Below are 23425 nucleotides of genomic sequence, written 5' to 3' on the forward strand. Positions count from 1 at the left end.
AAAAAAAAAAAAAAAGCATATTTTGCTGAATAGCTGATTTAATTCTTACCATTTTGGCCAGCTGGCTGGTTATTTGCCATCCCCACACCCAGCTTCTGGTGCAAAGAATCCAGTGTCTGAGAAGGGATCTGGCTTGTGTTGGACTCCATGTACGTCAGCACATAGTGGTCAGCATCGGTCAACACAAAGCGGTGGCCGAAAACTAAAAAAACATGAGGAGAAAGACACTGTGAGCTGAGCTTTTGGGCTTTAACTATTAATCCCCTACTGGAAAATGGAATTTAACTTAATAGAAATTTTTCACAGCAGCCATTTTGGTATTATCATTATACATTTGGCAACGTTTTCATATAAGTAGGAGGTAGCAGAGCCTTTCCAGCGCTCCAACATGCACAATAGCAGCACCCTGACTCTGTCATTAATAACACCTGTGTTTACCCTACTATGTCATATCAAAATGGCTGCTGAGAAAAAGGTCTATTATAATGTCCGATACAGTTTAATGTATCTAGTACTGTAGCAACATGAGCTATACATTAACATAGTACAGGTTTTTAAAGGGAGAATGTTACCCTCCACAGTGGCTCCAATCGCAAAGTCTGCAGGTGAGTAGAACACAGGATTTTCCACTGTAGAGCCCGGCTTGGGGATGCGCGTCTTTTCCAAGAACTTGCCACCAATGATGCCAGAGTTGCGAGTGGGCTTTTCAAAAATACTGATCACGTCATTGGACAGGAAGTAGGACAGTATGAAACGTCGGACCTCATCTTCGGGATTCTGGGAGTCCTGGAATGTCAGCAACAGCAAAAGCAAGGAGAGAAATTATCGATCGCTTTGAATTTTGTCTGGTAAATGATCTGTTTTGAATCCAGGGTTAGGGCCTGGGTGACTTGGTGACTTGTAACTACATATAACCAACCACTAGTCCTTCTGAAGGTTTAGTCAAAATTAGCAGCACAAACACATTCTCACACATGCTGACTCACCAGCCTGGCACTGTAGCGCAGCACGTTGTGGTCGTTTTCTAGCATCTTTAGCACGTTCTTTTTGGGAGGCTTAGGAATTAAAGACAAACAATTCTGGAGAGAGTCTTCAAGTGAACCAAAACCATTGTAGGGAGGAACCTCCTGTAAACGTGGACAAAAAAAAAAAAAGATCATAACAAAGCAATACAATGCAGATGATTTTAGTTTTGCAAAGAAAAAACAAAAGAAAGATGGAAAAATACATTTCATTTTCTCACCTTCTTCTCCTGAGTCATGTCACTCTTCTTTGGGAGCTCTATGGGTTTCATCTCCATGTTAGGGTGGTTCTGCTGGTAGTACTCCTTAGTGAAGCGATCACAGTCGTACAGCAGAAAGCGGCGGCCCAGCAGCGTCATCGTTTGACCTACCTGGAAGTCTTTGGGGGAGTAGTACTCATCCACTTCCTCTGCCGAAACCTCCAGCACACAGCTGGGAAAGGACCCTGGAAAGAAATAAGGAGAATACTGTTATGTAGCAGTTAATTCAGAAAATGCTTTTTGCATGTCTTTAAATATACTTTATAGCACTATAAAGCTAAAAATGACACAAACACAGTGTTGCATCTCACCAGGTTTGATTTTCTTGGGCAGCTTCTGTCTGCGCATCAGGACAGGGAAAGGATCCCGGCCACTGTTGGGTTCGTGGACCTCTCTGATCTCCACAGTGTCGTCCACCAGGAAATACTGGATGGTAACAGGCCTGGTCTCCCCGTACAGAGAGTCAGCATCGTCCCACAGGGCAAAGAAATGCAGCACCTGACCAAGAAGAGGTTAAAACTGAAACTAGAATTTGTTTGCCAATAATGCAAATATTTATTGAGATGACAAGATCACTTATTCGAAACATTTTAGTGGTTTGGAGTTTGCATGTTTCATAAGGGTTCAGACAACAAATGGCTCAATCTCAAGTTGAAGAAACCCGAAAAAGGAAAAAAGATGATTTTAGTTACACAACCTAGTTGTTGTAACAGACACATCATGCCCACCTTAGTAGTTTTCTTGTGAGTGGTGTTTCTTAATGCATATTCACACTAAAATTGTATAATTTAATGTTTCTAGGTGCAGTCTACTAAATTTAGAGATATTTGCAAAAGCCAATATATAACATATATATTATTATTCTTATCATGTTTTGTTTCCTGAACAGCTTGAATAGGAGATGTTATTGTACTCCGGCTCTGTCCAGATTGATAGATCAGAGTTTGTAATTGTTCCCAAGTGAGATTAGAATGGAGGGAATTTCCTTTACCTTTCGATCCAAGGTGAGAAACTGGTGCATGCGGTCGAATTCGGAGGGTGTTGTGTAGGAAGGCTGAGGGTTTTTGCGGCGTTTGCTGTAGGGATCCACAGGCATCGACTCAGGGTCGCTCAGAAGAATGCCCTCACTTTCCATGAATTCCTTTATATGATGAATGAGAGACAATCAGAGTGTATTTACAACGACATACGTGTTTTCTTGTGTCAGACACAGAGAAAATAATAAAAAGAATACATATCGCACAGGTGAGTGTTGTACCTTTGTAAAACTGTCGCACTGTGTGATGCGGTACTTGACCCCGTACACGTCCAGGTCCATGCTGAGGTTGAGGTCTTTCCATTGGTAATGCTCTCCACGTTCATTCTTGGGCAGACGCTGGCGTTTGATCCGTTTCCCCTGTGGTATCCCAGAATTCTCCACCATGGGCTCAATGATGCACATGCTGTCATCCTCAAGGAAGTAGTAAATGACCACGGGGCGCACACGGTACTGCTCCTCAGGGGAATAGAGGATACTTTCCTTAAAGTACGCATAGAATCGCAGCACCTACAAGACAAGAGGGTGGAGAAGAAAACACAAACAAGGAGTTAATTTGACAGCAGTCTTCAAACACTGGTCTTACACTTCTTGGCGTTATTGTACCTTCTTGTCAAGGGCCACATGAGCTGGGATGAAGTCTTCTGCTAGGCTGTGCTCATGGGAGCCATAAGTAATGTCTGATGTCTCAAAGGACAAGTCACTGATCTCCTGCTGGGTCAACTGCTCTGATATAAGAGGTTCCTGCCCAATGCCCACGGTGGGGCGACGAGGCAGAGCATAGCCACTCTTATATTCCAGAGTCTGGGGACGATGGAAGGCCGACTTCTGCAGAGAAAGATCAGTGAGGAGGGGATAAATTCGCTTTGGTAAATCAATAAAAACAGAAATATACTGATGCAAATGCACTACACTCAAAGGCCAATTATGTAACACAGAACCTTCCTTTAGAGAGAGTTGTACAAGATATGGAGGTGGACAGAATAATAGTGACATAATAAACACCTGTGAATGATAATTAAATACAATCCCCAGAATTAAACGAGAGAATATCATCAAACACATTTTATTGAATATGAATTACAGACTTTAATTGAAGCTATTAATATCCCTCTGCTGTGGCATCCTATTATCAGGCATCAATAACACTCAAAACTGTGACCCAGTTATTAGACATAAGCACTGGAGGAATTCAGGAACAACATTTGGATTATAGAAAGAGCTAATTTTCTTACCAAATAAACTTACATTTGTCTTGATCAAACCTTAAAGCCTGATCTTATTGTTGGTTAGTTTTTCCTTTAACTTTATAACTACACATTCTTACCGTTACATCCCGAAAAGTGTATCCTGGTAGAAATGGCAATCCATGACTATTCCAGTTCCAAGGCATTGCTAGTCTCGAATTAGGTTTATCCATCCCCTCACCTCCACAAGATGCTCTTATTTTCGCAATTGGTGGCTTTAACTGCGGCTTTTGTTGGCGTGTAAAGCTACAGGACGGCTCCGCAAGTGCTAAGTTTATGGTATCCATGGAAACGGCGCTACAGCAACAATGTCGAGACAATTTATAAAAATAAACAAGTGTTCTTTAAAACGACAACTAAAGTTCTAGTTCTGTGGCGAGTTGCCTTCATGCCTCAGTCGATTCAATTAAGTTGTATCTGAAAATGACTTGCCGTGGCTTTAAATAACTTTATTATAACCGTGGAACTTTTATTTCTACACTCCCAATATACACAGACTGAAGAGTTTTAAGCTTACCACCAGGGGGCGCGCAACAGCAATAAATCTCCCTGATAGACTTCCCCAAAGGTCATCATAAGCACACAATCTTATAAATTCAGTGATGACCTTATTGTACAGTGTTTACTCTCTGTATTTGTATTATTATAACACGATATTAGAGCAGTCTTTTTCTGAGTTTCACAGTACAGAGCAAATATTAAGTGCATAACTGGACTATTAGTATCACTGTGCACATTTGAAGTGACATATACATTACAAGAAAATGTGTGATTAAACAAAACAGCCATCAAGCTATTTTTGAACACAGTTTATTCCAAGCACAGGAGTCATATTTTGGTCTCACTTTACCAGCTATTGGCACATTGTAATCCCATTCAAACTGTAACACATTTAAAACTGTCTTTATAAAAACTATATAGAGTATCAGTCTTTATGTGGATGACCCTAATATGTCCTGTGTACTCTCAATTAAACTCTCAGGAAAATACCAAGCTTTTTCTGAAAACTATAATTATTTCTACGCCTGAATCCAGGGCAGCACAAACATAACTGGATTGACAATAGCTTATTTTATTAAACTGGCAACATGATTTAAGAGACACGGTTTGCGCGTCTACTGGGAACATCTTTTCAGTGCTGGTTCCTTCTCCAGATGGCCATAAGCAGCGATTACCACAAGCATCTGGTTTAGCACTGGTATCTTTGAAATAAGGCTTGACACGGTTGACACAAGACCTGAAATTTGCACAATTTTCTATGAAAGAAACATTTCTGATACAGAATTGGCATATTATGGTTACGTACATCTACATCTGGGGAGATAGCAAGTGCAACGCGTGACAGAGACGTTCAGATATTACACATGCGCATATTTAGCAGATGATAAAAGAAAATACATACATAAGATCAATTTGGAATATCCAATTCATAAATTATTTGACCAGTTATTGAGTTATACACCAGCTGCACTCTTGAAAACAGTGACTTAATAGCTAGAAAAAGGCACTGCACTGTGAATTAAACATACTGTATCAAAAATAAGGTTAAATCACTAAACCTCTTTGAGGCTCTTTTTTTTAAATGATATTGGTAATTATTTTCTTTAAATGCTGACATAGCTGTTTAAATGGGCTGATCCCCTTTTTAGGAAGCAAATACATCAACCAAACACAGAAACACTAGGATTGCATCCCTGAGGTGCCAGACAACCTTCGCCAAGTATAAAAATATCTCATAATAAACCATACTTGAGAACAAAAATACACAACATCAATAAACTATTAAATATTATAAAATAGATTTTATAAGGGTTGAGATGAATTCCCCCAAAAATATCTTTTGGTTTTATAAAGTTAAAAACGCAGCGTGGTTATTCACTGTGGAAAGATTGTCTTACATTGTCCCCACTGTCCAGTACACTTCTGTCTGCTTTATGCTGCCCCTCACTTAAAGTCCACACTTGAATACTGGAGGGTGCCGAGCATAAAACTCCAAGTGTCACAGTCTTTTGCAGCTGCCTCGCATTCTGTATAAAACAGACCCATCTGAGGCATTGGTCCTTCAGTCACCATGTAGTCTCCACAGGCCTATGTGTGTCTAAGACAGCTAACCCATAAATCCCCACTTCAAAAAAGGCCTGCTGAGGTCACGGGCGAGGCAATGTAGCCTTTCACCCCTTGTTTCCGGCAGAAAGAGGCGGCTAAGAGGTGAGCTTACCATGCAGAGCGGGAGCTTATACTTGTACTGAATGGGGTACAGCTTATGATACCCAGAGGAATATGCAAACCAGCAGAGAGGGAGCACTTTCTTCCCAAGTCTGCAATGCCTTCCACTGTTTTCATCAGTGTGAGTTACTTTTGCATGCTGGCTTATAAAGCTTCATAATGTCTCTTTCCCCTTTCCAACTCAAGTGCGTCCTAAATTTTCTTTTATCAAGCTTTCTATAAAAAAGCCCTTTAGCAGTCCTCAGTAATACCGGTTGAGGCTCCGTGTCCCGGGGATGTCAGGTTGCCCGTTCATCCAGATCTCCCGGATGATTCGCTCCCTCTCCTCGAGCCTCTGCGCTCTTTCCAGCTCCTCCGCCGACGTGAACACGTTCATGTTAAGTGTGCGTTCAAACCGCCGGTGCCGTCGTGCCGACAGATCTGAGGTGGTGTCCCAGTCCGAGTCCGAGTCGCTGGAATCTGAGGATGAGTCGGCGGGGCGTGCTCGTTTCTTGGCGGGAGGCCGCTGGCGGGGCTGGCAGTCGGTGCGGCAGGAGATCTGGACCACCAAGGCAAAGAGTGTGAGGAAGAGGCCCAAACACACGCCACAGACGAAGAAAAGTGCGGCCCTCTCTGGGTGGTCTGTTGTGAAGGAGAAAGATAGAGAACAAGAGAGTGAGGGGGGGGAGTGCTATGTTTAGCTGATTTCTTACAAAAAACATGTCAAACATTTAATTGGATCTTTGTGACTGATGTTGGGTTCCTTTTATTTTCCTCTGACCTGTTCAGCCTGTTAGAAAATATTTCACTTGATGGCTCACTCACTGTAATGAACATAAGCGGCAGGCTTACAGCTCATATTACACACTTCCCAGTGTGGTCTCCTGGTTTGGCCACAATGTCACTTAAATTCTCCCAACCCTGCCATGCACTGTATTTATGCTTCCATTCATCTTCAGAAATGTATTTTTACATGTTGTTAATGTTGGTAAATGTATCCCACCACCTTAAGCTCCAGGGGGACAAGACTGAGCTGTTCTTCCTCTAAATAGGATTTTTCTTTCAGTACTGACTGAACCAAAGTTACACCTATTCCATCCATCTCTACTTAAGTGTGAGACCTGCTTTGTAGCCACTGCTTGTGGCTCTCACTGGTTGCTCACATTCAGTTCAACTGCAACAACCTCCAAGTCTTCACACTATTACCCAGCCGTACACTGTGACTCAACTCAGTGCCGTTCTTTTCATTTGTACTGAGGTTTCACGCCATTAGACCCTCAGACAATTGTGAAGTTCCAAATAAAAAGAGGGAATGTACTGCAAATATGAGTAACACATGTTTTAAACCGATTCAGTTTAGGTTTTTCATAAAAAAGTTCACACTTAAAGGTCATACATTATTGTGATTGGTGTAATATTTTTTAATAAAATGCATTCTACAAATGCAGGTCATAAAATTTTATGGCAGCTTACAAATGTAAGAAAACAAGTTCAAAGCAGAGTTAGCTGCCCTTACATAGGACTAGCTTCCATAACAGATTGAGGGCATGTTTATTTGACTGTACAACTTATGCATTTCACTATGTACAAACTGTTTATTTGAGTCACAGAGAGGGTTGTAATAAAACAGGAAGAATTTCCTAAGCAGCTGGCTGAAGCAGATGACTGACAGTGTGTGTAGTGTGTGTCTGTTGCTGTTATCTCCGCTTAACATCTGCATTCCTCTGGCCCACATGTACCCACCTTTCAGTCCCAGGAAAAAGGAAATGGGGAATATAAACCAAATGATAGCGAGCCACCCACATGTACCACACATGAAACCCTGCACTCAAATTCCAAGGTCACTTATATTGCTCTCTGAGAAGTAATTTTGAGTCCTTGAATAATAAGATACGGCCTTATTCTTGAGTAATAATGATAATGTAACACCGGATCCCTATCTAAGTTTTATGCATGTTGCACTACCTGATATGTAAGTGTAGGCTGCCAGTGCGTTGCTGATGAGGGCCATGTTGGCGCTAGAAGTGGAGTTGATGATGGGATTCATGCCTGGGGGCCGCAGTGGATTTTCTCCTCCTTCTCCTCCGGCTTCGGAAAACTTCTCCTCGTTGGGATCGGTCTCCCTAATCTTCTTCCTATCTGCAAAAGACGACAGAGCAGGAGAGTTCAGTCTCACAACACAACACACACTATATTCTATCAGGAACGGGAAATTCAAATTTCAAATGCGTTTCAATTCTTTATTTAGACACAGATGTTTTTGAAAAGTTTCTTTTGTAGACCATGACTACACTCCCGAGATCAAAATCTGCGGTTCCACATGCAGTCACACACAAGGAGCGTGTAACGGTACAGTCAGATTATGACGGTGCTGGTTGGGTCATTTACAGTAAAATAAGAGCATATTGTCTCTGAGGTATTGTGACTACTACAGCATTCAGACCACTTAGTCATCTCCAGTCTCTCTGTGGTTTTCCATTTTTAGGCAATGCGCTTCTGACCAAAGATGCATCACCAATAAAGACACACATATGTTCACAGAGAGCTGTGTGATTCAGAAGATAACACAACATCCGCTTCTGTCAAATTCATTCTGACTCAGGTCATTAAGAAACAGAGAACCACATGGGAAACGTTTGCATTCTGGCAACATTTCAAAAGCTCCCCTTCAAAATCTCAGAAAATGATCTATTTATAGATGGGAACAACTGTATCCTCATCTGGATTTTCATCCATGGTACGACTTCTTTCAGTGTTTACATGCTGGCTTGTGTTGTGTATGCAAGAGTCGAGGAGTTGAGATCAGAGAACAGAGTGATCTGATTACATAGATTCACACGCATTTTCTGAGCACAGTTGCGTCTACTTAACCTGAAGCGTGTTTCGGTGGGAGAGTGTAACTACTGTACCTTTAACCCAATGAATAAGTGAAAAAACAACAACCCTTAAACAAAGACTACCAAAACAAACAGAAGCATTCAGTTTGGTGACCTAAACCTCTGTGTGCATAGTCATATTTACATGCTGGATTCTTTGTCAGTGTAGGTGAACTGTCACACACACCAATGACCTCTAATTGCAGAGGCTCTAAGGTGGGTCAGGCTCTCTTTATCTGATAAATGCAGTTTAGACTGGAGTTGCTCACTGAGGACATAAATGTTTCCACCTGGACCACATGGATCACCTAACATTCAACCAATAGACCACAATCTCTCTTTCTAACACACATAAAAATGCACTGTGAGTGTTGATGGCAATGTCTACATCAATACCCTGTTTAAAAAATGAAAAACTCGACTTGAAATCATTTATTAATAATAAAAAATTTTTTTTATTTAAATCATAATAATTTAATGACATTTGAACAATAATAAATCGTGCATCTGTGTGTTGACACTCTTTATCAGAACAAATTATTAACAACATACAGAGTGATACACAATATTTCATTTTCAGCATCAGCAGAGGTGTGTTTAGAACAGACTGAATAGGAACTAGGTAGTTATAACTGGGTATATACTTCTGGGAAAAGACAACCCAGTAGTGGCCAAATAATCTCTGAGAACTGCAGTGCAGAAACGCCCACAGCAACAAGCAGTTAGGACCAAAGATGGAGACAATAAAAAGTCAGAATCCTGTGGTTTACAACCCAGTTGGGGCAGTTTCTACGAAATGATCTTGTCCTGCCAAGTCGTGTTCAAATTCCCAAAGTTTAATTTAATTTAATAAAAGATCCTAAAGTTTTCAAATAAGTCAGGCCAATAAATTGAGAGCAACTAGAAAACTACAATTTGATATAATGGTGCTGCAGTTAAAGTCACGATATCTTGGACTTGAATAATTCACTCAATGTAAATGTCATATAGCTCTATTGCATTGCTGTAAAAAGCCCATAATTAGAAGAAACATATGAAAACTGAGTGAAAAGATGAGAGGAAGTCAAAGAGGATATGTAAGGGGCACAGAAAGGTTAGTTTAAATAAAGAATTTTAAGCCTTTGCATGATTTTGAGACATTTTGGGCTTATTTGCTTCCCTGCAAGAGTTGGATGAGAAGCAAGATACCACTCATGTATGTACGATAAATATGAAATATGCTGGAGCCAGCAGTCGGTTAGCTTAGCTTAGCATTAAGACTGGAAACCGGAGGAGACAGCTAGTCTGGCTCTGTTCAAATGGGTAAATCCAACTACCAGCACCTCTAAAGTTCACTAATTCTATGTATCTTATTTATCTTGTTTGTTCAATACGTGCAAAAAGTTGTCAGGGTAAAGTGACTTTGTGGAGTCTTCACTGGTTGCCGGGCAACCTCATGGTATGGCACATCTCCAGGAAGTCACTGCACCCAGCCAAGGGTGGCTTCATATTTACTGCACAGATATGACAGTGGTATAAATGTACTCATCCAACTCTAAGCAAGAAGGCAAATAAGTGTATTTCAGAATGTCAAACTATTCCTTTAAGAAATACAGTAAATTGTGAAAACGGTAATCCAGCTGTTTAGTAAATAAACAAAGAGAAACGAGACGAATGAGCTGAGAAGATAAGGATACCTATATTTACAGTTAAATGTTTCTTGTTCCGCCTTCATATTCCTCCTCCATGTCCATTCTTCGTGTGTTTCATCCCCTATCAGTGCATCAGAGATGGAAACAGGTTCTCCTAGATGAGCTGTAAGTGGAGTGTTTGAAGCCAGTGCAAGGAAGTGAAGCCATTCATGCGTTAGGAACTGTCAACACTACAGCGCATATCTCCTGTCTGCTCCCTCTCTTAACTCCTCATTCATTCGTTTATCCTCCTAATTAGTACAGTGCCGGTAGCTGAGCAGAGTACTTAGTGTGCTGGACGCAGGCCACCATCCCTCATGAATAAAGCTTTGTTTAAGTTTCCTTCCTTGCTGGCGTCTACTGTTTTTCACTCTTTCATTTCATTGTTCTTGCTCTGTCTTCTCCTTTTTTCTCTCTATGAGAGTTTGACCATATAACAGACTGATTTGGACTGCGGTCACATATAAACGCAAACATTGGCTCTTGGTAAGCAGTATATTTTTAAGACTGCTGATCATAATTGGTGAAAACCGATGGCTGTGCTAGAATACATATGCAAACAGTTGACTTTGAATATATACACATATATGACCTGACTTGAGACCTGAATTACTGTTTCTCTTGATGTCTGGGAGGCCTCGGGACTGTTTAGTGTTAACTGCTCTCCATGGGAGGTTGAGTGTGTGTCAGTGCGTGTGAGTGTGAAAAAGCTCATATCCTCACCTGTAACAGCGTCAGGGCTTTTGACTGAGCTCCCTTCCGGAGGGCTGTCTCCCACTATGTTGGGGTCATGGGTGCTGGGTGGAGGGGAGTACACCGGTGGTCTGGGTCCGTGCTCCTGGAGCAACTTCTTTGGGACTTCAAAGAGAAGGATAGGTGGAGCAAAGGAGGGGAGTTTGGGGATGAGGAAATCAAAAAGGATACATAAAGATAATTAGATAATGTGTAATTTGAAAAGGAGCGAAATAGCAGTTATTTCTATTTTAGTTCTACATTGAATCTGACCAATATATCAGAAGGCTTTCAGAGCTCCCTGCTGTGACAGAAAGCAAGGCTGTGATAGTCAACCAGAACAATAAAGTTAGCAGCCATAAAACCAAAACAATGAGCAGAAAGATGCTAAAATGCTTTGTACAACTGAGGGGAACAGCAGGGTCAGGTGATAATTCTTTGTGGGTTTATCTATCTATGAAACACACCTTTCACATAAAAGCAATCAAGTGATTCATTGCTAATATAGAAATATTATTCAAATAATTCTGCGCAGCCACAACTCATACATATCCAAATGACAGGGTTCCTTTCCAAAAATGTGATAAACTATTGTTGGTCAGATTATTTTTTTAACAGTATTGGACTATGTATTTGTCATTTATTTTCTCCATTATCCAAAAATAGTGAAAAGAAGCCATTACAGTTCCTCAGAGCCCAAATGGACATGATCAAATTCCTTGTTTGGTCCAACCGGCAGTCCAAAACCAAAACCACAAATATTCAGTTTCCTATATGGATGATTGCAAAAACCAGCAAATATTCACATTTAAAAGGAATTTTGGAAAAAGACGTTAACAATGTATTTATTTATGTAATTTATTATGTAATTTGTTGTGTTGTACTGCCAATTAATATTATGTTGTTCAACTGACATTGTCAGCTCCATTCTGTACTTTGGGACAGACAACATTTTCACTGTATTATGTCAAAAAGTTTTATACTTTTCTCATACCTCTTTTCTCCATAAAAGTGTGTCTCATTGATTACATCTTAATCTGTCAAAGCAATTGAGTTCTTCTCCTCTCCTCCCTTGTGTGCACATACTGCAACAGTACATTTTAAAGGAAATTCTATTGATTGAGATCGCAAGTTTTATTTAAGTGGAAACACTTGAACTGAGCATATTGCTACGGGAGAGGAGCAGTTGTAAACTGAATGATGGCTGTGATTCACACACTCCTCCTGACCATGCACTCTGATTCCCGAAAGTTATGCTGCCTCCTCCTCGTCCTCACCCCTTCACATCCCCCAACCTCACAGTGTTCTGTGAGTCAGGGAGTCGGCACTCTTTCCCCCAGACACAAACCCACAATGCAGTGGCCTATACATTCCTGCCCGTTCACATGTGGTTTTGGAGGCCGGGCCACGCTCCGGTCACTGTGTTTGTCTGCCCTGTCAGATCAGTGGTGAGTTACGGTGATTTTTCTGCCGTTCTTGCATTTTCACTCTGCACAAACAAACAGGCAATGACGAATAATCTGCTGCCTGCTTTTTGCTGACATCAGTAGCACTAATAGTGAAACTCTGACATGTGGTTTAGGGTAAAAATGGACCATTTGTTTAAAGGCTGATGAATAAACACACTGATCAAATTTCCAGAGACGGATCTTGGCGATGGTCCAAGAGTCAGTCAAAGTGCAGGAAGGAGCAGAGCAGACCCCACAAATCTCCCCTCCACTGGATACCACTTATCCCCTGGACACATTACAAGATTTTTCCTATTGTAAGCAATGATGAAAAGCCCGAGCAGGAACATTTAACAACTGATATTTACTGTACAGATTATTTAATGACATACAGTATTTGCCTTCAGATAGTTACAGCTCACAGTAGAGATTGACAGGATCTGTGGGTGGGAGGACTTGCACACATGACGTAGCACACGAATAGCAACAGCCATCTTTTAACAGTAACAGTAGCACCCAAGCTCCTACGACATCATCTTCCTACACAGCTAGCTTGCTACCTGGTTGAAATTATGAAAAATAGATGAGATTGATGCAGTTTAACAAGATTTTGTAAGTTGACTTACAATTCAGTCTGATTATCACAATTAATAAGCTCCATAACATCTAGCAGAATCAATTTTTTCTGTGATACTTTGATGCAAAATAGATTAACTTGCAGCACTTGTGGGTTGTGAGGTGATTTGCAACAAGAAAAGCAAACAGAAATGCAAAATGCAGCAGCAGTAAAGGAATCTAGGTGCAGAATGAGTTTTACACCATTACTGACACACTGAAATAAATTACATTGTGGATGTTATATGATACATATTATTCCCTTTAGGAATTTGAGTATTTGACAAGTGCACACCAGTAGACTATAGAATTACTCACCCCAAAGCAAAACATGTTTGACTTTATTGTGACATGACAGAGTTGAGCGTTCATTCACACATAAGAATAAGAATTACAGTCCGATCTACAGTGACTGTGACATCATATTAAAATGTTCTTTCACTGTAGTACAGCTACAGTGAGAACAGTGATTGATTAACTTCTCTGAGAAACGCCTTGCAAAGTCACACACCAGTACTCTCTAATTTATTCTGCCATGCATACCATATTATCTTCTGTCAACTGAACAGAGGGAGCTGTATTGAGCAATGCACATGTGAGAGGAGAAGGTTTTGATGCTATCTCACTGCCGCCAATCAACAAAGACGGTTCACTGAAACTCACAGACATCAAAGAGCCTCGCTGAATCCGGTTCCAGCCTTTTGCTTTTCTTCCTGCCATGAGCAAAAGAGCAAGAGGTTGATGCCAGACTAATAGAAGTAGTAAATGATTTCTGGTCTTTTTTCAAATCTGCATAGAAGGCTTCACCTTACTGCATGAGGAGTATTTATTCCGTGCCAGGTAAGCTGCCAGTTGTAGAAACATATACTCTTACATTTAAGTACCTTCCTGTAATTGCATCATCTCATGTGGCAAACCGCACCAATCTGTCGCCTAAATATGTTAAAAAAACAATAATTTGAAAACCCATTTTATCCAGGTCTTGGCAAAAACTAAATAAACAGAGCTCCCCACATGTGGAGGTGAAAAAGGCAGAGAAATCAAGAAATGGGATTTAGCCTGGCAGCTCCCCCTGTCCTTCCTCATCAGTCTGACATACTAATCATGGGTCTTAAAACTCCCCCACTGCCACGCTGCCACCCTGCCACCATCCTCATGCCACGCCCTGATTACAGCCTTCTGATTGGCCCTAATTGGCTGCACATGTGGCCCAGGGTCACAGCTGAGAGACGCCATGATGAGACACACTCTCTTTCACACACATTTTTACACAATTAAGGTACGTATAATTGAGATACACCCGCGCACACAAAAGTGCACGCCCCCTCACAGCCACACCAGATGCCTGTGCATACATAGAACACATATGGACAGATGCATTACCTGCCATTTGTGCATACACACAGTCCAACACACTTGTTTTAACATCAAAATATCTTATCCTTCCAAATAGCCATGTTATGTTTTTCTATGGGCTTACTTAGCTGGCAAAAGCCGGTACAGTATACTAAATTGACTGCTGCTTGTCTAAAAATAATTGTCAAAAAGCTAAAACCTCTCGAAGCAAATGGCCGCAAACCACACGCAAGGAGCCAAGCAGTAAAAACTATACCAGTAAAAGAGAGAAAGAGGAGTGCAAGGGAGAGAAACCAAGGACATAAATCACACTCTACAGCCAGCATTGTAATGGCATGGTCACATAAATGCAAAGCAAATGAGTCCTTGCGATTCTTAATATAACTCCACTAAATGGGACCAGTCCTGGCTCTGTACCTCTCAGAGCCCTGGATCGCCACGGGGAGTGAAGATACAACGCGGGAAAAAGTGCCCATAACAATGGCCCATGTTTACATTGGCAGAGCCCAGCTTTGTTTTCACTGGGCTCTGCAGGCTGGAGTGTGTGTGTGTGTGTGGGTGTGTCGTGTGTTGTGTGTTGGTGTGTGTGTGTGTGTGTGTGTGTGGTGTGTGTGTGTTGTGTGTTGTGTGTGTGTGTGGGTTCGTGTGCGTGTGCGGTGTGCGTACGTCTGTATGTGTCTGTTTGTGGGCCATGTGCTGACCGATGCAGAACACAGTTGGGACAAAGCCCTGTAAGCCAGAGGGGTTATAATGAAATATTAAACCACGCTAAATCTGAGCTGAGATCAGACCTGGGCCAATACTTTAGCCTTTATGAGCATACATGGAGGGCTGCTGGGGACTAAATATTTTGGAGATTGTTTGAGGGCATTCTTTAATGCTTGGTTTGCTTTACCTCTGAGATTCTGGCTCTAAAAAAGGATTGCTTGTTCTACACTATGACTTCTCTGTGATGCACTCGAAGCTGTCCTAATGTGGTGACCATCATCTAAATTATATTCTATCTTGGGCGAAGCAAAGTCAAGAATTATGTAACCCAGGTCTGGCAGAGATGTACTGTATATTCCCAAAACTGCAGTGAAGGACAAGGAGAGAGTGTGACAAACTGGACACACACACACTTGACAAGCATTTGGAAAGTAGCACAAATCTTAAGTTATGTAGTGGATAACTTGGATCAGTGCATTGAAACAGTGTTCTGGTATATATATGCATGTGTGTAAGAAGTCTGAGCAAAAGTGTCTGGTTTCAATCAGCACACAGCCAGTGCCTATGTAATCTACAGCATTAAAGTGCTGTCTAAGACCCAACCTTCACTTGATACACACACAAAGGCAAATCAATGTAGACACACTTAGATTCACAAATTGCTTCTTATTCTGTTTTAGCTCTTTTTCCCAATTCTCACTCAGACACCACACAGACACAAGGCATGCAGACATCTGCCCGCTCACATTCACAAGCCCCCCCCACCCAACACACACACAAACTCTTGTGCACACCCACACCATTCTCACTTAGCTAATGGCATTCCTGCAGAACAACATGCAAGGTGAATAGGGCAGGAGCTGAAGGTGTTGAGATTGCATTCCTCCTCTGCCTCCCTTCTCCTTTTTTTCTCCAACCCCCAGCGTAACACTCTTAACAGCATCCAGCTGACAGAGGCTGATTGGGCTTGTGTGTGTGTGTGTGTGTGTGTGTACGGTGTGTTGTAGGGTGGGGTGTGTCGTGTGTGTGTCTGTGTGAAAGTTTGTGCACTTTTGACATACAAGGCGTGGAAAGTCTATTCATTATGGAGACAAAATTGTGAAATGTTTCAAAGAAGATGACACAATATAAGGATGTGTGTGTGTGAGCGACTTAGAGAGATACAAACACCCAGAGCTGAGCCAAGCAGAGGCATTACCGCCATGTTTATCTTCCCCAAAAACACACACCCACAACCTCACACAGTGAAAATTAATGGTGGCATTAATAGTGTCCACATATCTAAATGCACGTGTGCATGCATGACCGGGGGCATGTGTGTCATCGGACATTAGTAACACACTCATTCCTGTCTTGTGTATACAACCAAATTTAAGGTCAGGTAATGTGAACCCTATCAAGGGACTGGTGGTCTGAGCTGAGGGCTTTTCCTGGTTCTGCTCCATTTTTATGTTAGTGTGGTCAATCTAACCTACTCCATAACTTTATTGGTTTTGTTATGAATGTGTGTGTGTGTGTGTGTGTGTGTGTGTGTGTCTGTCTGTCTACTAGAGACTTACAACATACACAGGGACTCTGGTAACCTAAAAGGAGCCTCAAAGGAGCATACCAGTGGTTTTGAACGTCTTAGTCCATTAACTATAAAATACATCTAATTTACATGATCTGTCAACAATTTCCCAAAGCATGCCATAAGTTTTAAATTCAGTTCCCACCTTTAAGACAGCAATTGATTTACATTCATTTTACTGTACTAAACGAAGCACAAGACATCTAGAGAATTGTCCGATAGCGCAGCCGTAAAAACACGAAGGCTTAGATTTGACAGTGTGAGTGCTTCAATGAAGTGTTGGAACAGGGGAAAATCAAATGGGGGAAAAAAAGCCTTTTAAAATCTATAGACAAACAATGACTATAGGTTTTGAATGTTACCAGTAGGCGAACTGCCATCAATGTGTCTTTTAGAAAGGTACTTAATCCACCCTAAAAGCACCTCTAGAGCTAATCTAGGGCCACTGGTGGAAAACTGGCTATGCTAGGAAGTTCACTACACTGGTTGTTTCTAACTATACGAATAAGAAGCAGGCACAGCTCAGAAAACCTTTTACGAAAAAGTTATGAGAACCAAGCCTCAAATCCTGGAGATCCAGGAAAAGTTCAGCTTTGTCTTTTGGCTCAGATACACGAATGCTTAATCAAATCGTTGGTCGCAAGTTATCCAGTCAGCATGGATTGTGTAGGCTAGAAAAGCCCTTTGTTGGCAGGAGCTTCTTCTGATAAGATCTGTGTGCTAAAGATGCTCATACTCATGCAGCGTTCTTTAATATAATACAGGTATATTCTACTGTTAGACGTTTATGCAAGGCAAGACATAGCTGGATGGTGACACAGTCTTAGTGAGGGTTGGGAGTACATTCCAGGATGGAGAGAGTGGAACAGCTCAACCCCCTATCCTGCCTCACTGAGCCCCCTGCCCTACATTCAGCTGCAAAGCATAGAATTTTTTCCCCATTTACTTTAATGGATAACACACATCCTTCTGCTGTGAGGCACCCACAGATACAAATGTATGCACACACACACGCACAGATGCCACAGCATGGGCTATGAACGTAATCACTCTCACTTCACCACAACCATCAGCTACACTCCAAAATCCCAGCTGTTTTGGCTATTTAAACACTCCTCATACACCGCACATGTGCACGCACACACAGTTGGTGTCATTAACATAGATGCACAGACAGGAATAGATGCTCTGTTGACAACGTGGGGTCATAATCAGTGAGAAAATCACTCAGTTGTGGAGCTCCCCGTCCGAGACCCCACACAGACACACAGAATCCCACTGATTCAACACTAAGAATCAGTCCCAGTTTGAAATATGCACAAAGAGGAGGTGTTGAGCAAAGTAATCATATTACACAAATACACATCCATCTTTCGATGTACTTGTTTTGTCATCAGTGAATCAAACCTAAGCTTCAATTAGAATTATCAAACTGTAATCTGAGAACTGTTAAAAACTGGATTTAAAATTAATTTAACAAACGTGTTAAAAGCCATTAATCCCTTTTTTAATTAAATGTGCTTAATTAAATGGATTCTAGTGCATAATTAGCAGCCCATTTGTGTTTTTTCCTCCTTTGATTCTTAACTTTCTATTATCAGAAAGAAATATGAGCTGTGTTTGTACTAAAAGTACTTTGTATAATTGTAAAGTCTGGTGATCAGCCAGTATTCCTGGAGCAGGAACTTTTGTGTTCATCATGGGGACATTAATCATGGTTTCATCACCAATCTTCTCCCTTTTAAATCTGGAAAGTCTTGAAAAATGTACTATCCACAGCCAAACATGACCTCTGACCCTGCCAGACTGGAGCTGCCTTGCTGAACGATGCCCTCAGATAGCTCTAATGTTTGTATTTCCACGTCTTTATCGGCTGGACGTGGGAGAAGCGGGTCCACTGTCAAAGTCAGCAGAGCCTCATCATTATCTGATGATCCACTGGGTCAACAAGGATGTGACCATCGCTGAATCATCAAACCATGCCGCCCGCCTAAACTCACTCCTTCATATCAGAGTTATGAGGTAATGGGATGCTGACTTTTGATTGGGACAGAGAGCTGCTGAGGTCGTCAAATGACTTGTGAAAACAATTAAGACAGAGATCGTCATTTGTTGTTGCTGACACGGAACAGAGAGAGAACAGAAAGTGGCAGGACTTGTCTAGACAGTCATGACAGAAATAATGCCAGCAGCATTCAACAAGCATGTCCTAACATATGTCACGGCTGATCTAAACAATGGTGCTATCTTTAGCAGAAGGCAACAACTGCTCGTACATGGCAGTTCATAAAATCAACACTTGGCAACGTTGAAATCTACTGGGACCAGAGGAATGAATGACGTTTTGGTGAAAGATAAACTATGAATAGCTTAACGTAACCCTCTCAATATACCAATGGGTCTCTATTTAAGCATATTGTGCACTCATCTTTGTTTATGGTTGACAGTTTAAACGGTTGAGATAAATGTTGACTTTCGACATTCTTTCTCTCTCAATCTCTTGCATGGTTGAATACAACATAAGGCTTGTGATTAGGCTTTCAATCACTAGTGACTGATATCTCTGGTACGTAAGATGGCGCCCTGATTAAAGTACGTTTTCCTGCTGTCTGTCTAAATAGCATAAGAAGAACACGTCGTGATGGCGGTATACTGTCCAACAGGGGTGGGCGGATCGATACCTGTTTTAAGTAATGATAGTCACGTCAATGAGATTAATACCAAAACAATGTAGCCATCTTTATGTATGATCATGAACGTCATGGGCCCCTGAACACTGCTGTTCAATCACCTCATTAGTTCAGATAATCCACACAATTAACAAGTGTTAGCTACAGTTAAATACACTCGTGTTTCACAACAGGAAATAATTTAAAAAATGGCTATTGTTTGGCAAGTCATTTGGTGGTAATAAAAATGTAATCAGAGGTAATCTGTTAATGATGCATTCACCTGATAACTGACACACTGCTCTCCCCTACATGATAGATCATTAGTTTAATGTTGAATAGTTTGTTAGAAGTATCTGTGATACTAATGTTGTGGTATCACCCACATGAGTCTGAAACTCCACACAAAATACAATGTGAATACTAAGTTCACCTAAGTTCAGAGGTTATATGCGTTCCCAATAATACCAATAGATTTTAAAAACAGACTTCCAAAACAACATTAAACTGGAATTTAACAATTTTAAAATGGAAACAAGTGGACAAGATAGAGCTGTTTTAGAAAAAGTTAAGAGAAGCTTTGCTTCAGTCTATCTGGCAACAATCTTCATGAGGTGCACTGAGGTCAGCACCTAAGTAGCTGAATGGGCCTCTTTGATAAAGCTAACTCCATTACACAAGTTACTGAGATGCGCAGGGACAAAGATAATAACAGAGGTATGGTTGTGGCATTGTAACATACATCCCTGGGGTATTTGGTCCCTGAAGTTTTCTGTTTTGTCCATGTGAATGTTCTATTTGCTCCTATTGCTTATTGATGCCTATTATTTTTATCCCCTCCAAAATCAGTTAAAATGGTCAGCGACAGACAGTGACCAAGGGGCTGGTTAAGTAAGGTCATTGAGTTCAACACACTGTACATTTTAGGTGCTACATTTTAAAAAGTAAATCCAACTGCGTCAAATGAATAGTTAACACTGTCGTGAGCTGATGCAGTAAGTGCAAGCATAGCCGAGATACTGCAAGAGCATGACCTCAGAGTCACATGTAGTGTTTAAGACCCTTGCCATAACACACTGACTTTTCAGTAAACATCAGAAATTACTTGATTAGATTACAAGCCATTGTTCTAAATGACGGGGGATATATCCATAACAAAATAACACCGCAGCATCTGTGTGTCATTATATGCTCTGTGATTTGATGCAGGTCATCACACTCCATCGCTCCCTCTTTATCATTTTGGTAAAACATTACCACCTGCCTCATACAGCGCTTGTCTATCATAGGTGCTTCTGTGCCCTGTCATTGTCAGGTAATTAGACGAACCCTAAGTGAGAGTGAATCACAAGCAGTGAAGTTCTCTCCAAGTTATACCTTACCTCTTCCACAGAGAATAAAGAACGATGAAAACCTGAGTGGTACGTGGGAGTTGGCGTGTTCAGATGTGTATAAGAAAGGGAGCTATGTTTTTCTTCCCCATGTGCTGACAGGGTGCTTGGCCGTATTAGTGGTCAGGCCTGGACGGAGATAATGACGGTGAGGTCTGGGTCAGCCTGAGTCTGTCATCGGTCTTATCGCCACAAATACACACACACACACACACACACACATTTTACCCGCACCTTTTGTTTAGTCTGCTACAGATCAGTACTATTGACATATTTCAGAAACAACACTGAGGTTTGATAGTCACCTCTACACTGGACTGAACCTGTCCCCTCTGAGCAGATTTTTGACGTTATTCTACTATGAGCTATTATTAGAACCAACTCTGAAAATAGACATTAGTAGGCGGGTGCTATCACAGGCTACACTGAGCAGCTGTTTGTAATCAAGAGTGAAGAGAAAGGGTGATGAGAAAGGAAAAGACAGGAAAAGAAACCTCCATAAACATTTCCTTTCCTTTCTCCCCTTACAGTTATGGTTTCTTGGCATACAGGAGCCCTGAATACAAATAATGTTCTAACAGTGTTTCTTACATGTACACACACACACACACATTTGTTGCACACTCCAGCAGTATACTCATGGGGTCCATAGGTTATGATATAACTCTGATTTTGGAAATTTAAGTGTCCAATGTGGGTGAAAACCTTTGGTATTACTATTCCCATGCTGTGTCCTGTCCTCTTTTTCTGCCCCTGTCAACTTAGCCATGGTCTTAAAACAGCTTGAGCTACAACAGATGCAGATGCATGTCCTCAGGGTTGCGAGTGGAGAGAAAAAGAGCACGAGAGAGACAGACAGAGAGAGGAGTGATAGACACAGAGACCACCAGAGACACTTTTACAACAGCCTTTAAAACAAACACCTGCTGCCGTGGCTGGAGTGACTGGGGAACATCAGAGATCCTGCAGTCTGTAACACACGGCAGTGATTAGATAATGAAACGGAGCTAACGGAGTTACAGCATTACAAAATATCTCTCAAATCCTTGAGTCTCAATTAGATATCCTGTTCAAACACAAGAAAAGCACAACTCAAACGTGCAGCCAGGGCTGTAGTGCAGGGTCAATGCACACATAAATTCTAGCATGGCTCAGTTTGCTCTCCACTCGACTGACCACTAAGACCTTTGTATTTTGTGAGCACAGAGCAACCATCAACTCACTCAATCACTGTAGAAATTAAGGGCGTTCCACGATCCACAGTTCTTTTGCTCTGGTCAGAATTCGTAAATGGGTTGGTAAAATTGATGCGTTTGCTCCTTGGTGCAGTTTCTTTTTACTAAGGAACAAATTCAAGAGCTCCACTATAAGCCACATGACAACATTAGTTATATGTGGCTGCGGTGGGAGTCCCACAGGAAGAAGGTCCTGAAGAAGGTCCGCTCTGCACAAATTTTAAGAAGGCAATGTATTTCATTGCCAGCTCAGGTCAGACCTTGATTCATTATCTGTCTAGCTGCTGGAAACTGTTGATTTCATTTAACCAAATCCCACACAGTGCACCTGACTATGGGAGATAGTTAGCTCAGACTTACAGAGTATGCCTCGAAGCTGTGTCAGAACGAGGTTGGATCACATTCCCACCATAAATTAACCGCTCCAGAATTTGTGACCAGTCCAAGACCGCTTCCCCTCAGTTTAGATGTCATCCAAGTACGATTGCTGTGTTCAGATATACCCTAACAAATCGCACCAAGGAGGAATATGAACCAGAGTCAGATTCAACTGGACTAAGCAACGCAGGTTTGAAAATGCCATGAAGCAAGGAAAGTAAGCACAAACTTTTCCTGAAGTTGATTCCGTGCAGCAGACAAATTAATCAAAGTTAAGAAGATGAACATGCTCCTGAAATGTGGTGCATAAAATAACCACAAAGTAAGCAGCAGACTTGCAAATAAACTGGTGTATCTCAGCTATCAGTCATCATATGAATAACTTGTAAAGTTGTAACACATTGTTACTGTATTACGATCCAGGCAACAAGTACGTTCAAGTTTGGTTATGTTCCATTCTACTTAAAGAGAACAGTTCACTAAATAGTTAGCCATATTACCTATTGGTTTTGATGCTTTGGTTAGGAAATATCAATTGTTTCATTTTAAAAATTAACCCTGGTTATTGTGAAAAACAAATCTATATTTGAAGCTAATTACAGATTTTGATAAGGAAAGAGATACATGTAAGAACAAGGGTATACTTTACTCATCATTCTTTATCCCTACAAGCATGAATACAGTAACAAATACCTCTCGATCCAACAGGAATCAATTCCTTGTTGCCGCTGAGGAGATCTGTCTTCTCAATCCCCACCCCAGCATGCAGTATTTTCATTCCAGCTGTGCTGTAAATCTTTCCGGTATCAAAACGGCTACAGAAACCCTCTGACAGTGGGCCAACTGTGGCTTATAGAGTTAGAAAATGCAATTTGATCTGCAATGGTTGTGTCTTTTTTTTCACATTGCATGGCTGCGGGGGGTTTGGTGCAGATTTGACATAAGGCAGACCCACACTAGTATACAATGACACACAGGTCAACACTTGACACTTTAACTCACACACA

At 41.3% G+C, this 23425-nt stretch overlaps 2 protein-coding genes across 2 annotated transcripts in view; both read right to left on the bottom strand.

Moving 5' to 3' along the window:
• The window catches only part of efhc1 (EF-hand domain (C-terminal) containing 1), a 4141-nt gene extending 258 nt beyond the window's left edge, over positions 1-3883 (bottom strand). Inside the window, exons 1-9 of the mRNA XM_035679294.1 lie at positions 3646-3883; positions 2925-3146; positions 2541-2828; positions 2274-2423; positions 1594-1780; positions 1244-1467; positions 987-1127; positions 573-786; positions 50-202 (exon numbers count right to left, since the gene is read on the bottom strand). Of these exons, the coding sequence (XP_035535187.1) occupies positions 50-202; positions 573-786; positions 987-1127; positions 1244-1467; positions 1594-1780; positions 2274-2423; positions 2541-2828; positions 2925-3146; positions 3646-3852 (1786 nt within the window). The 5' untranslated portion in view covers positions 3853-3883. The remainder of the gene's footprint in view (positions 1-49; positions 203-572; positions 787-986; positions 1128-1243; positions 1468-1593; positions 1781-2273; positions 2424-2540; positions 2829-2924; positions 3147-3645) is intronic.
• Positions 3884-6003: 2120 nt separating this feature from the next.
• Positions 6004-23425, bottom strand: part of LOC118341106 (protein eva-1 homolog C) — a 72775-nt gene continuing 55353 nt past the window's right edge. Inside the window, exons 6-8 of the mRNA XM_035679295.1 lie at positions 11040-11174; positions 7736-7909; positions 6004-6412 (exon numbers count right to left, since the gene is read on the bottom strand). Of these exons, the coding sequence (XP_035535188.1) occupies positions 6033-6412; positions 7736-7909; positions 11040-11174 (689 nt within the window). The 3' untranslated portion in view covers positions 6004-6032. The remainder of the gene's footprint in view (positions 6413-7735; positions 7910-11039; positions 11175-23425) is intronic.

Source organism: Morone saxatilis, unplaced genomic scaffold (genome assembly GCF_004916995.1).
Source record: "Morone saxatilis isolate NCDOM2014 unplaced genomic scaffold, NCSU_SB_2.0 Contig7, whole genome shotgun sequence".
Taxonomy (NCBI): domain Eukaryota; kingdom Metazoa; phylum Chordata; class Actinopteri; family Moronidae; genus Morone; species Morone saxatilis.